A 19173-nucleotide genomic window follows, 5' to 3' on the forward strand; every position below is an offset into this window, starting at 1 on the left:
AGTTAACCAGGCTAGACCTGAGTTCTCACAAGAAACACCGATCATAATAATAATAATAATAGCCTAGCACAGTTAAAAAACACAATACTCCTTCTTCTCAGAAACAACCCACTCGTATACAACCGAAACGCAAAAACCTTAACACAGGCTCACAAAATACTGCAATATCTCCACCAAAAACCCAAGCAACCTCACAAATACGACCTCAGGAACAAAGAAACACCATAAATACAATTAAAAAATACAAAACTCCTTCTTCACAGAAGCACACCACGTTATCACAACCCACTCGTATTCAACCCAAACGCAAAGCCAAAGAAACACTTACACAATAAACTCCATTTAATAAAATGACAGGAATTATTATAATGATTTTTTTGTTTTGTTTTCCTCTTTCCTGATAGCGTTGGCTATTGTGCCCATCAATAGGTATGTTGGTAAGTACGAATTACATTATCCCTAGATGTCCAATGTACGTGTGATTTTTTTTTTTTTTTTTTTAATGACCCTACATAACTTCACCAGACACAGACACTAATCGTTACTTGATTTTAATCCGTGCGATTAGTTAACCAGGCTAGACCTGAGTTCTCACAAGAAACACCGATAATAATAATAATGTCTTTATTCAACAAGCTAAATAAAAATAATTGTAAACACAACATACAAAACAATAAAATTAAAAAAACTCATATGCTTGTTGAACCCCAAGGCGATGTTCAGGTTGGTCACAAGTAACCTCCTGCTCTTCCACTTAACCTTGTTTCAATATATATATTTTTATAGATCACCACTTCTAAGTAAATCTACCAATTGACTTTTTCCCTAAATACATTAAAATGCTCTCCTTAGTTTGTGTTGCATTTTTCTGTTTCAGTACTAAAACCAACTATCGTACCAAATGTTTGAAAAATAGTCTCTTGAATGTCTTGTGATCCAAAGTGCTACATTTTAGAACAGATGGAACAGAATTATAAACATATGCGACGTAATAAACAAATGACCGGCGAAAAGATGATAGAGAGTGACGAGGTATTGACAATAAACCGCGGTGCCTTAAATTTAAATGATGTACATCTGTTCTAAATTGAATTAGGCCATATAGGTAAGGTGGAGAGTAATAATTATTTTCCGAAAAAAGCATGCCGCATGCAACAGCCGTCGATCGCTCATTTTCAACCAACCCACATCTTTCAACTTATGTGAACTATGCTCTCGCTTTTTGATACCGAAGATAAGCCGTAAACATGAATTTTGTACTTTCTGGATTCGCTTAATATCCACACTATCAATACAAGGACCATAAACAGTATCACAGTATGTGAAATGAGAAAGTACCAAAGAATTACAGAGCATCGCCTTTGTTTTTTGCCCTAATATTTGCCGATTACTGTAAATAATTTTTAAGTTGTAATAAGCCTTTCTAATGCACTCATTAACATGCTGTTTAAATTTTAGGTTAGTATCTAGTTTAAGCCCTAAGTTACGCGACACGTCTGAGCACTGTAAGTTCACATCGTCAATTTTGATATTTAAAGATTTCAGCGCTTTTTCACGCTCTTTCGCTCTACCAAAAACCATAAGCTTTGATTTGCTAGGATTTACTAGCAAGGAATGCTTACTACTCGTGCCAATTATCGATTTTAGATCTTTATTAACCTTTTCGCTTGCATCTTTCCCACTAGAAGCATCAAAAACGTATGAAATTTGCGTGTCATCTGCAAACATGTGACATTGGCAAAATTTTAATGACCGGTGAAAACTAGATGTGTAAATTATGAATAAGAGTGGACCCAATATAGAACCTTGAGGTACTCCTGAAGAGATGGGCAATTGACTTGAGCGTAGGTCATTTAAATGGACAATTTGTGACCTATTTGAGATAAACATCGACACCAGGTTGATAGATGCAGCGGTAAAACCAACATATTTCAATATTGATAGCAAAATTTTATGATCTATCGTGTCAAATGCTTTGCTGTAATCCAACAGAATTAACAAATATATTTCGTTACGTTCAATTGCAGTACAAATTTGATTAGTCACCAACTGCAATAAGGTTGCACAGCTGAAGCCTGAACGGAATCCAGATTGAGTGTCCGGAAGTATGTTATTTAAGGAAAGATACTGCTTTATCTGGGAAGCCATTATTTTTTCTAAAATTTTAGAAAGTGCGGGAAGAATACTTATAGGCCTCAATTCATTAAGTTCAGTAGGATTCGGCGTTTTTGGTAAAGGTAACACTAATGCAGTTTTCCATATTTCAGGAAATACACTATTTTCCAAACAAAAATTGTAAATATGTGTTAAATACGGTATAATTACAGGGCAACATAAACGTATAATTGAGATGCTTATATTGTCGATTCCTACAGCATTAGATCCGATAGATTGTATTATTTTATCCACCACTTCTTCCGTGACAATTTGAAACTCAAATTGTGTAGTATTGCTATCAAATGAGTTATTAAGATAATAGTTCGTGACAATGTCTTGTGCGCTAGTTCGCTCAACTTTACTGCTATTGATAAAATATTTGTTTATTTTATTAACATCCTGCAAATGACTGGGTAAACCCGACGAATTTCGTTTATTGTAAATGTTTAATTGTTTTAAAATCTGCCAAGTAGTTTGTTTACCATTCTGTTTTAATTTAAATTCTATAAATGCTTTTTTCTCCCGTTTAACTGCGTTATTTACAATATTTCGCAGCATTTTGTAATTATTAAAGTCGGTGGCCGCTTTAGTTTTTTTAAATCTAGCTAATGACTTTTCTCTCAAGCATATCATTTCCCGTATGGTATCGGTTAACCAAGGAGCAGGAGGTTTGGTTATTCTCACTTTTCTTAATGGTAAGTGCACATCACATAAATGAAGTACTACTTCATTAATAAAAAATACTTTAGAGTTTATGTCTTCCAGGCCATAAACTAGTCCCCATGGTGTAAGATTTAGGTGTTCTTGAAATAGATTAGCATCAAATTGCGAATGGTCTCTGAGAGTACGAAATTGCTGTGAATTTACTGTGTTAGCGTTAAATGCGCAAGAAATTAACGCATGGTCAGATAAATGAGGCAAATTGACGATGTTAGTATTTACAATGCTACTTGCATCCGATGTAATGAGCAAATCAAGGAGAGTTGCTGAATGCTCAGTAATCCTAGTTGGTTCAGAAATTATTTGGGCCATACCTACCGAATCCAGCAAAGTATTGAATTTTAGCGCAGACTGCGAAGTCAAGTTAAGCATATCAATATTATAATCACCCAAACAGACGACACTTTTATTACAGGTATTTGCCGATACTAAAACATCTTCTATAGCATCCAGAAAATCTGAAAAATGTGATTTGGGAGGTCTATATACAACTCCAACCGCTAGGGATTTTTTATTAATCGTAATTTTTAGCCATAATTGCTCAAATACTTTTATATCTACTTTGGGAATAAGTAGTAGTTCAAATTTTATCGAGTTCTTGACGTAAAAAGCAACTCCACCGCCCCTAGTTGCCCTATGTGCATGCACAAATGCATATCCTTTAATTTGCAATTTATCCAGTACTGTATTATCCGAGATCCAAGTTTCAGTAAGAGAAATTATATCATAGTTGGAGGTCAATACAAGTTCCATAAAATCAGAAAAATGCGAACTCAATGAACGCACATTTAAATGTGATATTAATAAGGGCATAATATTTACTACTCAATGTGCTTACATTATTACAATTTAAGCTTAATCTTAATAAGTTCCAACGTAAGTTATAATATGCAAAATCAAGTTAATTCTAAAATACAAAATTAAATAACTATTAGTTGTTAGTAGTACAAAAAAGCCTTCGATGATTGAGATATGAATATGAAAGAACAGATTTTTGTATTTTTGGGAGGAGGAAATTATAAATATAAATTCTGAGGTGAAAATAAAAGATTATGAGTTCAAAAAGTTCAAACTACGGTAATCAGTGTTTGTATCATATCAGCACTCTCACTGGACATCACAACATTAAGGTGTAACTCACGTAAATACACGTAAATACATTCTTCATACACGTGCCACTCAGTTTTTAGTAAACAATTGTTTAAATTGGTTTAAATCACTTGTCGATTTAATTATGAATTTCTTATCCTTGTGTTTTGCAAATATAACACCATCCATTGTCCATGTTTGTTTACGTCCAACTATCTCCTGCACTTCCTTCAGTAGCTGCAAGCGTGGAACCGTAAGATCCTCTTGTATACTGCATTTTGTACCTTTAAATTTGCGCTTACTTGTCACGACCATGTGTTTGGATTTATAGCTGATAAACTTGATGATAATAGGTCTTGTCTTACTGCTATCCAATGATTTGCCCACACGATGGAGCCTATCAATACTATCACTTGTTACTGGAATACCAACATTATTAAATGCATCAATTACAACTTCTTGAATATTTTCATTCTTCTCTTCCGGAATTCCAAAAAGTCTAATATTATTCCGTCTCGAATACTGTTCAAGTGCATCAACTTTTTCACGTAAAAACACATTTTCCCGTTTTACTGAATCGACTGCAGCGTTTATTTGGTCGTTTATAGACACATTTATTTTATCGACCACACGCGTTACTATCATATCAATGAAGGTATCATTTTGAAAAAACTCCTTTATTGACGCAGCCACACATGCATTTATTTCACTAATTTGATCTCTAGTGAGCGGCATGATCACTTCTTTAATTATTACTTAGATAATCCGACTTAGTGAGAGCGCTTACAAACACGTCTACTCGCGGCGAAGCATAAATGCTAACTAAACTATAGGTCTAGACATTATATACTAATTTATTATTGGTATCAGCAAAGGTATAAGTAAGTCTTTTATTCGATGGACTGTGAATTAATTTTCACGAAATGGTTTCTTTCCTTTTATCGTTGTGTATAATTTCAACTTTTAATTAACAACAAACCCTCTCATTTTTTCGATTTTAACGTTAAAACAATGCCAACACCAAACTGTCAACTTTTTCTGATTACATCTCCATTTTATTCGCGTTTAAAGTTTTGTGAAGGTGACAAATATTGAAGAAACCATGGCAGGCGCAACACACTTCCACTATACGAACTCTGATCGCTTTTGGAAGGAAATTTGCTGATGGCTATGCAATTTGATTGAGCATTATTGTCTTTTTCCTGTGTTTAAGGTGACGGTTGACAGTTTCTTTATAGACAATTAGGGATGGTTTTAGCATTGTACAATTGTGGTATAATTGTTATTTGTAGGATATTATGGGACTGCCTTAAAAATGCAACCCAAACTTAAATATAATCGAGAGGTTAACCGCACCCCAAAATTGTGTACACAATCCTTCTAAATACGTGTAAAACCCGATTTTGCTGAACTAATACCTACTAATACCCACTATAACACCAAATACACATATTAAAACCCACAAATACCCACTACTACCTCTGGTTAAATTCCACATTTCCTAGTTATAGAAATTAAGTGATTCATCAAAAATAAAAAAGAAAATGCGCAAAACCAAATTTTGATTTTTAGATTTTCTTTTATTCGAAGTACCTACGTAACCAATATCATTTAAATACCCTCATAAATAAAAAAGTTTGCAATTAGGTTCATAAATGTATTTAAAATGTTCTCGGGCGAGGGTGGTAAATATTTTTCAGAAGAACAGGGCGTTCCGCTATTGCGATAAGTGATAATCGAGGTGACAAAGAGATTAATACGATATTTTTAGATCTTCACGAGGGTATTCACTTTCGAATTCTACCATAGCCAGTCTATTGGACTCTCGCTCGTACGAATCTGGATGATGATGGCGGATGAATCAGAGGTAATTTTACTGTTATAGTTCCCTTAATAAGTTCTCTTCTCGGTTCTCCTCATAATTAATAAAAAAATAAGCGTTCTCATACAAATAAAGCGCATTTTTTTAACTGAAATAGCTTTTTTTTGACATCACCAATGGATATATTTCTTGCAGACGTCTCAATCGCCCTTTGTGAGACCCTCTTCCGACAATCCGTTCTTGAGGTATAAGGGAATATACCGGATCACGATAAGAGGTCGAGGAGGAGGGCTATGGTTGGTAGAAAGGACAGAAAGAAGGGCAGTAGTTCGTAGAAAACGGTTCCGTTCTGAGACCAATTGGTTGTCGTATGTAAAAGTTATGCACGTTTTACTTTCAAAAACATCATTTCAGAAAATAATTCGTGGGGGGGCCCCCTTTTAGACAGCGAAATTTGATGGCCGTCTGGCACACCTTCAAGGTATAGGCTACCTACTGCAAAACATTCCAGGACTCTAGGACCATTCCCCTAGAAGTAGTTCAAAACGGTAGAAATGAGTCCGGACGGACGGACGGACAAAACGCAAACAATAGCACATTTTTTAAGCTAAAAATTGGATTGCGCATGCGCAAAACAAATTTTTTAAATAACCATCAATTTTACTTTTAACTAAGAACATGTCTACCAAATTTCAAAGCGATCGGGCATTTCTAAACAAAGTTATCGTTCACACAGACAGAAAGATGGACAGACAGACAAAGGAACAGACGGACAGACCAACAGACAGATGACAGACAGCAATACAAAATTATAAACGATCTAAATTATGGAACATGTAAAAATGGTTTTTTGGTTTTTTTGCAATAACTTTTTTAGCAATAAACGCAGAAAAAATTCCTTCCTTGGTGCAAGCCTCGACGCCATAACGAACCAAATAGCGAAAAAGGAAAAATAGATTAAGATAAAGAACTAGTAGGGTCCAGACGAGCGGACGGACGGACAGACGGACGAACAAAGTGGCTACAATAGCGCTTTTTTTTAATTTTTGTGGAAATGCGCTAAAAATAAATAAATAATACAATTGGACACTAAACTTCAACATCCTGGACCTCGAAAACGAACATCTATTTTCTCTCAATTATTAATGAGCTCCTAGCGAGTTTACAATTTTGCGGTGTCTGTCCGTCCGGCGTTCCGTTAGCACGATATCTCGAAAACGAATGGGCCGATTGCGATGAAATTTTGCAGGTGAATGCTTTACCAAATTTTTAGATCGGTGAATTGGCAATGTAGACTCAAATATAAGGAAGGCCGTTTTGACATCTCCGTTAGTTATGAACCGAATTGCATTAAATTCAATATGGGCATAGATTTAGCCAAATAATACGCAATGCCAAAAGTTGAATCTAATCGATTCAATATCCACAGTGCCCTTTTCGCATCTCGGCCATATATTGAAGCTTCAATTTTAAATTTAGATAAAAAATATAATGCCGATGATGGCGTGCTGTCGAAACATGTGGTAACCAACGTACAACATTACTCCATTTAACGATGACAAAATAAAACACTGTTTCCATTAATAATATATTAAGAAACTAATTAAGTAAATAAATAACAAGTCTTTGAAGCATGCGCAATGAGTTTAAAAGCACGACTCGTAGCGGAGTGCCTTTAAATGTTGCAAGGCTTTACAGATCAATTATACACGCGATTCTTATAGTATTTTTGTATTATGCATTAAATACAATTTAAAAATATGGGAAATAAACTGAAATCATTTTGACGTTATACTTAAATACATTTGTAATTAAGTGGGCGCATTATTCGTAATTCCATGATTGCCATGGAAATGTCACTTGGGATTTGCTAATAAAATCACAGTATTTGTAAATAAAATTACTTTGGTTGATAATTCACGGTCGGTTCAATGGCTTGTTACAAAAGCAGAAGAAAAGTTGGTAGATGCAAAATCCAGTAAAGCCTTTTATAAAGGACATTAAAAGTTGTTTTCGTGGATGTGTTGGAATAGCCTAGTCAATCTACTACCAAAATCGCCAAATAAATTTTAAAAAAATTATATTTGACCAAAATGTTCTTTGGACCTTCCTCTTGAATATATACAAAAACCTCGTGTGTGGTAGGTGCGCAACAGGCCGCCATTTTGAATGTTAAGTCCCGGTTTTTCCTCAATATCTCGAAAACTATCAACTTTTTCATAACCACTTATATTTACAGAACGAAAGCTCATTGAATTTCCTACAAAAACTTATAACAAGATTTTTCTAGAGCGATCTCTAGTCTAGTTTTGGTTTACATGGTAATGAATTAGAAACTGTCAATTAGTCATATTAAAAAAAGTGTGAATATTTTCCACGATATAACAACAACCACACTACATTGTCACCAAGCGCCCTATTATTTTCTCTCTCAAATATTATTTTTAAATTAATAGCACACGTTTATTAATACACTTATGTCTGCTGTGTTGTCAAACTTTGAAAAATTACAAAAAAAGAACGGACCGCTCAACAGACTTATGATATACATTTATACGCTATAGTTCTAGCCTATGTAAAGAGAAAATTGCGGTGACAGACGTTTAAAAATCATCGCACAAAATATGTCGTTATCTTTCGGTCTATATATGTTTTCGTACAAAAAATCCTCGTAACTTATTAAATGAGTCACATCGGGAGCATTTGGACCGGTGTTTGCTATATAAGCAATCGAATTGTGTTTCGAGTCAGTTCTAACATGGACGCGACGAGAAGTATTAAGCTCCCTCTCGTGTTATGTTATAATTTGTGACTGAGAAATATGACTTAACTATTACAAAGTATGTAAGACTGTTATAAGTGCATCGTTTTCTAATCAAACGTCTCATCGAAAGGAATTGGGTTCTACAAACTATAACTTTTATCCGCGACTCATTTTTAAGATGAGTAGGTGACGGGGTGAGGAGGTGAGGGTTGGAAATTTATTTTATCTTTCATGGTATTCTAATGAAATGTCTCAACTAAAGGAATTAGTTTCTACCTACCACTGTCCTCCTCGACTCCTTAACGTGATTGGTTCTAATATCTCTAGAGCGAAGTGTCGGAGAAGGGTGATTGGTACGTTTGGAAGAAATATATCCATTAGTGATGTCAAATCTCTAAGGGCTTGTATCTTCTTGCATTATTTATAGCGTATAATTTTAATTAATGCCAGGTGGCCTTTAAATGCTTATTACCTTAGAATCAGTTTTCTGGCGGAACCAAGCGGGTGCAAATTCGTCTTTAATTTATACGTTCCATTTCTTTTTATTAATTCTGACCTTTTTTTAGTAAAAAATTGTTTAAATAATCTATAAATTGTTTAAACAATGAAAAACTAATTTGTGGGGGATGCTAACTTGATTTCAAGTTAGCACCCCCACTTTAAAAATCGGTTTTCCGGCAGAACTAAGCTGGTACAAATTCTAATTTTGTGGGTACAAATTAGTCTTTAATTAGTTCTAAATTATAGGCATCTTTTTACTTGATTTGGGCAAAGTGGGGGTGGCAACTTTATCGACTTCTGCAGGGCGTCTTTAACTTGATTATATCGATTGTTAGTATGGTAGGAAGATTGTGGCCTGTGGGAACAGAAGAAGGTTACTGATGTTAACTTGCGTATAATTATAAACAATACAGTTCGAAATTTCTCAATTATCACCAAAGCAAATTGGTGGGGCCCATAGATTGAGAGTAGATCGGAAGCGGATGTTCTGTGACCGGCATTCTCTCCTGGTGAACCAGCCTAGTATAGCGTATGACTATTGTTTAATTATTGTCTGATTCATTGATCTTAATAATTAAGTAGGTATCAAATAAATTAATCAGTTCTAAAGATTTCACACGCGCTTAATTAGCTTTGTATTTTTGCTAATTGCAATGCGATAGACTTTTTCATTTAAGATCCACACGCACTTTACGTAAGGTTTCATACCTACTATGCAATTAAAAATAGCGAACATTTTTTTAAACTCTAATTACCATGGGAAGTGCGTAACAGTAAGTAAAACAAAAATTTACGTCAAAACCTCATGCAACGCTCTAATTCCTTAAATATAGACAAGTGCATCCCTTCCTACAATATAAAAAAGTTATTAGAAGTTGTAAAATATCGTAAACTTCTTGAAATTACTTGTCCAGTTGTTTGCGATATTTCACACGGTGCAGCGAAGATTTGTGTTTGATCTGTTATTAATTGTTTTCACTCCGTGACATGGCAGAAGAAATGTACACGACGTAAATGTGTTCTAAATAGCACTCGCCTGTTACAATAAATTAATTCAGGTGGTAACAACTGATCATAGTAGAGTAATGAGGGGATTATATAAGTTTCAGTTGCATTATCTGCCAATTGTTACTTGCGGATGGTTCATCTTAACAGTCGCTGTTACGTAAGTTCCGTTTAACTTTCTTGTACCTAGGTATTGAACGTTAGATTGCAGGTACTTGATTTCTGTGTTAAATGGTCATGTGTACCCTCTCGTTCCTTATATTAGTGATACGGGTACGAAACCGTATGAAAGTTGTGTATTTGGACAAATGCTGAATATTGGTGCCCTTTTGTGTACGTAATTTCAGTTTTTTCGAAAATTTACTTAATAATGTGGAATTAGAAACGTATTAGAAATCTTGTATTCAGGATGTTACAACAATTGTTATTTGCATAAATTTTATTAATACCTACAATAAAATTATATGTGATTGTAAATATTGCGATGTAATTACAAATACGTTTTTAATTTCTTCGAATCAATTAAAGGCGTTTAGGAATAATAACCTACTGTAAATTATTTTGTAGTGGGCGTCAACAACTATATAAGATACCGCCAAGTTGATTTAGCAATACAATCGAAAAATGTTAATTTAAAGGAAAAATGGAATACAGTCGCGTTATGGTTGGGAATGATAATATCTCTTGGCATAAGTATAGTAGCCAATTTTCAACAGAAGCCCCTATTTGCCATACACATGGTCGGGGCATTGATGTCGTTTGGGTTTTCAACAATTTACTTCATCATTCAAGTAAGTAATTCTCTAATCTGCCTTTTATGGTGGGAAATTACTCAAATAACTTTCTTATCCAAAAACTAGTTTTAAATACTGCGGTAATGTACTTACAACAACGTAATGTGGAGATGTAATTACCGTAATTGCTGGTTACTTAGGTTGTTTAACTTGTTCAGGTGACCTGCAAAGACATTCGCGTTACTTTTCCGGCTATTTACGCTTATTATTTTTGCAATCAACTTATACATACGCATACATATATTTGGACAGGACTTTGTATTAAATTTTACTACACGTCAGTTAGTCTTCTTGTTAGAGGATACATGAATGCTGAGCTTCAACCCCTTTTAGATGAGAGTAGTAGAAGTTCAAGATGAATCAAATTTTTAAAATCAATAAATCCATAACTAATGTACAGGATGGTCCAAATTGGACACTTTCGTATGGAAACACCCTTTATTTTAAGAGATAGAAAAAATGGACCTAGGTGTCTGGAGCTCAATTTCAAAAAGAAAATCACTGATGCAATCGGAATTCAGCTATCTCTAATCGTTTGGGCGCACGGGGGCGTTTGTCGAATTTAGTCGATTTCCTTAATGGCCCATAACTTGCTTATTAGTAAAGGTTGATTTTGGCAAAAAGCACTTTTTCTATAGCATCCATCGTGATACACAGTTTTTATACAGAGTGTTATTATACAACCCCAAATTACATTATTTCATACAGACAACCCTATTTATCTTGGAGTTTTTGAAAAAAGCGTCAAATTTCCTAAATTTTGATAATATTTTGTAATATTTTTATTGCGGACATCTCATGGCGAAAAAAATTGCATGATTGTTTACAACGACAATTTCTTGGTTATCTGTGTTATTTGTATATTATATGACTTATTTGTTTAATATTCACATAAGTTTTCATGTTCCTTGTTTTTTGTGTGTTGTTTGAAATTAATAATATTTGGAACTAATAAACCAAGAAATTGTCGTTTTAAACAATCCTTCCATCTTCCATCAAAACCTAGATATATGCAATAAAAATGTTTTAATGTATGAAATGCAATATTACAAATATTATTAGTTAACAATCTAATAAGTAATCGGTCTATGGAGAGACTTTTATTATAACACTATAAAAATCCCAAACCAATGTCAATTTTCTAACAACACTCTGCTTCCCATTTATAATAATTTTTAAATACGGCTTTTCTTTTAGGAGTATACTTTTTTAGCGCATTTTTGCAAAAAATTTTTTTGTAAAAAGTAGCTTTTAATCTCACTTTGGCTGGCTGGCTGGCTGGCTGGCTGGCAGTAAATGCGCGCCCGTAGAAAAACGCTTGTAAAAAGACAAGGAGTGTACATGTAACTATCGGGGCCGTGTAATTAAGAACGTTAGGGATGGGGCTACAAGATTTGGAGTCGACGACATCTGGACGCCATCCCCGAGCGTATTATACTAACCTGGAGATTTTTCAGTTTTTATCTATCTTCTTCTACAGTTTTTCTCCGATTGTTTTCAAATTGGTGTCGTCGGGAAGATCTTGTCAACGCGCACAACTCCTGCGTGGCGGAATTTTGTTTTTTTTTCCTAGAGGCGAAATAAACCACCTTTTGCGCGGCGCGCTTCGAGGGGTAGTCGACTTTAGGCGCCCAAAAGTTTCTTACAGCGCGAATCGCGGTCTCTCTTTCTCGTGTCACTAATAGAAGGTTGAGCTATGTGAAGTACCCAAAAGTTGAATACGATTTTATGCCGGGATTTTAGCGAAATCTACCAAAATGTGAATTACGAATGAACGGGACGTCGGAACTGTGTATCGACAAAGGGAATGTGGTAACCCCCGACGAGATCTTACTGATGGTGGAGTCGAAACTTCAAATCCGAATTGTTGCGGGTGATCAGAAGTGGGTGTCGACAAAGGGAATATGGTAACCCCCAAAGGATTTTAATGATGGTGGAGTCAAAACTTCAAACGCGAATTGCGAGTGCACGGTAAGTGAGAAAATGGTACCGACAAAGTGAACGTGGTAGCTTTCGGCAAGATCTTATTGATGGTGGAGTCAATATTGGCTAATAAAACACTGATCTGCCACACAAAAATGCGCTGAAGTCCCTTCGATCTCACACGAGGACTTTGATCATTTTTTATTTTTTCTTTATCGTAATCCTTTATCTCTAGTGTTTTAAATTGTAATGTTTAAGTTTTCGTTGATATCTGCTGTATGTACAATTCACAAACTAACAATATTGAAAACTGCAGTAGCGATGTAATGTAATGAGTTCAAAAAATCGATAGGAATGTGTTTCAATTTTTTTTTTTAACTGTGGGGTCGTCGACATCTGGGCGCCATCCCTGAGCGTGGTTTACTAACGTCGTGGTTTTTCATTTTAAGTTTTTTCATTCTTCTTTCCATCTTGTAAACGCGCACAATTCCTGCGTGACGAATTTTGTTGAAATTAACCACCTTTTGCAAGGCGAGCGCCTTCGAGTGGTAGTTGACTCTGGGAGCTCCCCGCGATCGATGCAGAAAATCGGCGCACATGACACCATTAAGTAGTTGATTGAAAACATATGGGCCCATGATACGATTCCAAACGATATCACACAAAATGTTTACGCTCCAAATATGCTGATTGTCCTGTAACCAATGTGGATTTTGTTGTATAGCCCAGGCTATATAGTATATAATATTTTTTGACAAAAAAATTAGTTACCGCTTCAAAACAGGTTTTTCATGCAGGTGAAATGATTAGAAATTTGGGGGAAAAATAATTAAAACAACTGAATTTTTCGGCGAGCGAAATCTCGAGGGTTGAAAGGGGTGGTATTTTGCAATTTGTGATAAAACTATTAATTTTAGGCGAAAATGTTTAAGATATCGAGAATAAAAAAACCCGAAAATTCCGAGATATTCACGGTTTTCGAAAAAAAAACCACTTCTTTTTCAATGGGATAAAAAAATAATTTTTTTTATTATACAGAGCTGCGCCGGGTAGCAAAATCTTCGTAAATTTTAATAATAAAAAATATTATTCCATAGAAAAATTTCAAGAAAATCGCCAAAAACGGGAATAACAGTTTTAAGATATGCACGGTTTTTGACAGGATAAATATAGCTCTTTTTACAATTAAATCGAAGTGTTGGATCCGCGCTAATAGAAATTTTTACGAAATCTGTTTTCTCTCTCCTCTTTAATGTTGCTAATATGCTTTCTTTTTTTCGTTATTCTTAACTACTTTACTTAAAACATCTGTATTATTGGTTTTTTTATTTTTTACCGCAATAAAAAGCCATTCAAAGTAAAATCGAATTCCTTTGCTTCCTGAACAATTTGTTTACTTCCACTGACCCTTCTTCCCGCCTATTTTGCGGCTGATGCAATTGGACTGGGTCTGTTAAAAAACCTGAAAAAATAGAAAAGTTAGTTGTATCGGCAAGAAATTTGAGATAAAAAACCTGGAATAATCCTCATCACGCTTTTATTCATAATTCCTGCTGTAGAACACAAACAAATTGTTCAGGAAGCAAAAGAATTATATTTTACTTCGAATTGTTCTTATTGCGGTAAAATGGAGAAAAAAGAAATAATAAAAATGTTTTCATTGAAGCAGTTGAGCACAAGAAAACAGAAGAAAATATTTTAGCAACATTAAAAAGAAGAGAGAAGACAGATTTCGAAAAATCTTTATTAGCGCAGAGTCATATACGTTAACTTAAAGAAGCTTATTATGTCATAAACATTGTATATCTTAAAACTGTTTTCCCCAGAGACTTGCTATAACTAGACTGCGCTTAACGTATCTAAGGTGTTGTCGACACAATATGCAACACACAATGCACCGCGGGGCAAAAATCGCTGAGATGATATGCAATATAATGAAATAAGCTGTTATTTTAGATGTTCCGTTCATTAATCATTCTCGTGATTAGCTCGAATTAGTGAACAGATAAATTTTTAAATAATATGCTGATTTTCAACGGATAAAAGTTTAAAGGGCCAATGGATCAGAGCCATTCGAAGAGAAAAATTTACTCCCACCATAGTGCATTTTCGGGGAATGAAGCCGATTTTAGAAAGGTGCCTACGAAGGTGTTAAACAATAATGATAGATTTTTCATCCCCCTAAAAAGCGGTTTTTTTAAAATCTCGGAAACGGATCAATTTTACGGTTTTTCTTTTTTATCACAAAACAAGCTGTTTCCTCCAAATTTCAAATCCCTACGACTTTTTTCGCAAAAATAACAATAGAACACGAAAAAGAAACAGTTTTTCTCATTTTTCTGGGAAAATTGGAGATTATGTGAAAATAGTGCTGATACAAAAATTGTTCATTTTTTTTATTTTCTAGAGGTTTTAAATTGAACATTGTCGCCCAAAATTAATAGTTTTGCCCCAATTTTTTTTTGAAAATAAATTATTTTAGAGCTAAGGATTTAACCTAGATCAAAGAGTAATTATTAAGCAGCAGACCAAAGCGATGCAAGCTGTATAGGGGAGCCCGTCTGTCCGTAAACACGATAACTATTAAACGCTTGGACCGATTTGGTTCAACCTTTGCACAGTTAACATATATACCACATGTAACAAGCAAATTGAAAATTGGTCAAATCCAATGATCCCGTGGGGTCATACCGAGACCGAGATGCTCTGTCGCTTTTTTGATGCTCTTTACGGGTTTATTAAGTATTCTTTGCCTGGACTACCCAGATATTGACTACCCATTGCTCTTAAACGTCGCTTCATAAGTCCATAAGATGCGGCGAACATTGGGTTTTTTGTAAGCAGTCAGCGACAGAAGATTACTCGATTCTGGAAGTCGTCTCCGCTTAAGATACAACTGGATGTGATATGGGTGCAAGAGTTGTCGTTCAAAATTCTCCATACGGTAGCACGTGGTATTCCACAATCTCGAGAAGCTCTTCTGGTAAAGTCGTTTGGATTTATCGCAAACGCAGCTAGGACATCAGCAGCCCTTTCATTTATTACAGGTCTTCTTATCTTTTCACCTCTTTTATGTTGTGTTTGGACGTTTCCAGATTCACGCGTACGTTTGGCTAAACGTTGGAAGACGTTACGACTCTGATGCAGTCTTTGGGGATACCTCTGTGCACAGAGTTGGACTGGGTCAAGCATAGAGTGACCCGGTGACCCAGTTAGTTTACTGACCCAGTGACCCGGTGACCCAGTGACCCAGTTGACCCGGTGACCCAGCTTGACCCGGTGACCCAGCTTGACCCAGTTTGACCCGGTGACCCAGCTTGACCCGGTGACCCATCTTGACCCAGCTTTACTCAGTGACCCGTCTTGACCCGATGGCCCAGTAAATAAATTATTGTTAGGTAACAATTTCAAGTAACTTTCAATTTTAAAAAAAACTTCCGCAATAATATTCGGCAACAAGCACGTAGCCCAATTTCATTCAAGAGAACTAATACCTAACAAAATCAAATGCATTTGTTTATAGTTTGTAGTCAAGTAGTCAATGAAAGTATTTAGAGAAAAGATTTATTTGGATTAAGCTAACTAGTAGAAAAAAATTAAATGTGAATGAATACCTGTAAGCAAACTGGTAAGCCCTGAAGCAAAGAAATGAAGGAGGGAACTGTTTAGAAATAACATTATTCTAATACAATTCGGGACATGGAAAGTTTTTTACGGCAGTATTAAAGCAAACATCACAGAAATGGCAGTTGTCAAGCAATCGAGTATTATTTTCAACAAACCAGCATTTCATTTATTTGATAATCTGTACACTTGAACCGAGGGCACTGACTTAACTGCGTTATTCGATCAAACTAGGTTACTGGGTCGAATTGGGTCTCCGGGTGAAATTGGGTCGCTGGGTCAAACTGGGTCAAGTTGGGTCACTGGGTCAAACTGGGTCACTGGATCAAACTGGGTCACTGGGTCTAACTGAAAAGAGTATGACGTGACCCAGCGACCCAGTGACCCAGTTTAGTTTAGTGACCCAGGTGACCCAGTTGACCCAGTGACCCAGTCCAACTCTGTCTGTGCATACAGGCGAACAGCAGCACGATAATTTTGATGACATTCTCCCAAGATCATTAACATATCAAATGCCTCTTGCTTTGTGTATATTTTTAGCAAAGATTCTAACATTTACTGATTAAAAAGTCGACATTAGACGACTTAAACTTATGCATTGCCTACCACAATCTTTTTTTGTTAATGGCCGCAACCTACCGGCGAACGCGCTACCCTTCAGACGCGTTACACAAATTGTTCATAAACGATAAACAAATTGTAAATCAGCACAAATGCATGATTAAAGCGCATTTTTGGTAATACAGGTGAGTATTTTATTAGCGAAGTTTAAAATGATCGATCTCACAAGTAATTTTGGCTGCGTTAAATAATCAATTTTATTTAATTTCAATTGAGGGTAGGACCGTCTTTATTTTGTAAACAAATCACAAAGTAAATAATTAAGTTTTTATACTGGTAGCGCTATCTAACGGTAAAATTATAGCACCTCCGAAAACCATATCGGAACTATTTTCTTCAACTATCGATCTCACAAGTAATCTAACTCAAAATAGACTAGAGCCTGCACGTCTACACTATAGCAGAAAGCTTTTAGTAAAAATTTGAAGTCTAGCTATTGTAGTTGCTGAGATCTCACTCGGACGGCCGGCCAGCCAGCCATAACGAATGTAATAGCGTATTTTTTTCAAAAATGCGCTAAAAATACACGCAAACTTTTCAAGCAAACGTGGTTTCTTTAAAAAAGAACTTCCTAACCACACCTCACTTGCCCCTCTATTTAAAATTACAAAGTTGACTCGGTAAATGGCTTTTCTCCATACAGCTTTTAGTTATTAATACGAGCATTTTCATTTCAACTTGTTTCCGTGTACTATATCGGAGAAAAACGGCTGTAGAAAGGTTGTGTGCCACAGTCCACATGCCATGCTCCACCATATACTTCTGGATTGCCCCGTGTACAAGAATGACAAACATTATCAAGGCTTAGAAAGAAATGTGGAAGAAGTACCAAAATAGCATAGGAAAGCTAATCGCATTCGTTGAAAATATATTAGGATCGTTCAAAGAAATTTAAATAAAACTGTAAGCAAAATGGTGAAAAACTGGCGCCGTCGATGCCAAATCGCTGAAACCCCACAAAAATATGAGAATCTGCTTTCTCCATACACCGTTCTTTCCTGGATATTCTTCGAGCCACTGCCTTTTTACTAACATGTTATGACTTTTCTTTGTTAAAGTTTGAAATCGCACATTTTCTTCCTTTTATGCTCACGTAAAAATGACAAATGATAAGCTATTGCCGAGGCTATTGCAACAAAACTGGAAGTTGACACTAAATGTTACAGAAGCCTAACGTAAGATAATTGTCGCGATAGATAGGCTTTATACGCCAAAAGGTAAGAAAGATAGGGTTTAGTCACAAAACAATTGAAACTTGGAAGAAAAATGAGCTAATACCTATTCTTGATTTTTAATTTCTTATTATTTTATAAAGAAGCCGTTTTTGAGAACATGGGATGTTTGAATTACACTTAATATACTTGCACTAAAACTTATTAAACTTGCAGGCAAGGATTTCCTTCGCATTCCGTCATTTGCACAAGAAGTACCCAAAGTACACAGTAGGCAGCTGCATAATTTATTTCAGAATCGTATTATGTGCGTGCTACACGATTTTATTCTTCATGGTATTTTCATTCTCTCCTATGGCTTTTAAACAATTTAAAGGTAATGTATCTGTTTCTCAAAGGTGAATCTCCAAGTGAAATTTTTACAGGAGATGATCTTTTGTACTGGACTCCTGAGGACGGAGGATTTGGTTATCATATAACCGCAACGTTGTCCGAATGGGGACTATTGTGCATCATGATTGTTTTTGTATTTACGGGAAGCGCTGAATTTAAAACGATTGGATTTCATGAAATTTCTTTCAGAAGTAAATTATTCGACATGACAATGGATACTTAGGGATAGAGATTTGACACTTTTCGTACATTTTCTGTGTGCAATAAATCGCTACCTTCATAAATCAACATGAATTAGTTTATACTCATTTACACAGTTACACTACGAATGTTACTTACCCTGGATGAACAGTTGAACACACAGACAAGAAAGTGTTGCATCTAAGTTCATATTTTAAATTATAGTTCATTTCCAATTTCCCAGCTAATATGTGTAACGCATCTTTTAGAAGCCTTTAAGTATAGGTAGTTTTAAGACATGTTTTGCATAAATCCAATAATCGCAAACTGGAAGCCAAGAAATCCCTTGCCCCAATATTTAGTACCTAGGCTTTTATGCGATGAGTCATACACAACTTAGTATGCATT

The 19173-nt window shown here is 35.4% G+C and overlaps 1 protein-coding gene across 2 annotated transcripts; it reads left to right on the top strand.

Moving 5' to 3' along the window:
• The first annotated feature begins 4739 nt into the window (after positions 1-4739).
• LOC116182541 (DNA damage-regulated autophagy modulator protein 2-like) lies at positions 4740-18863 on the top strand. 2 transcript variants are annotated; one of them, XM_031503074.1, is made up of 6 exons: positions 4740-5833; positions 10048-10218; positions 10270-10391; positions 10626-10849; positions 18409-18568; positions 18618-18863. In XM_031503074.1, the coding sequence occupies exons 2-6, from the start codon at positions 10139-10141 to the stop codon at positions 18806-18808; spliced, it is 777 nt and encodes a 258-aa protein (XP_031358934.1). In that variant the 5' UTR covers positions 4740-5833; positions 10048-10138; the 3' UTR covers positions 18809-18863. The 2 variants fall into 2 exon arrangements, with proteins under 2 accessions (XP_031358934.1, XP_031358935.1); XM_031503075.1 differs by having other exon boundaries at positions 10163-10218.
• Positions 18864-19173: the final 310 nt, after the last annotated feature.

The sequence above is a fragment of the Photinus pyralis genome, unplaced genomic scaffold (genome assembly GCF_008802855.1).
Source record: "Photinus pyralis isolate 1611_PpyrPB1 unplaced genomic scaffold, Ppyr1.3 Ppyr1.4_unclustered_Scaffold5822, whole genome shotgun sequence".
Taxonomy (NCBI): Eukaryota; Metazoa; Arthropoda; class Insecta; order Coleoptera; family Lampyridae; genus Photinus; species Photinus pyralis.

Excerpts from the sequence above, each read along its gene's own strand:
- LOC116182541 (XM_031503074.1), top strand. The coding sequence starts at position 10,139 with ATGAGGGGATTATATAAGTTTCAGTTGCATTATCTGCCAATTGTTACT. Across the intron at positions 10,392-10,625 it reads GAATATTGGTGCCCTTTTGT|TGGGCGTCAACAACTATATA; the intron begins GTACGTAATTTC and ends ATTATTTTGTAG. Across the intron at positions 10,850-18,408 it reads CAATTTACTTCATCATTCAA|GCAAGGATTTCCTTCGCATT; the intron begins GTAAGTAATTCT and ends TTAAACTTGCAG.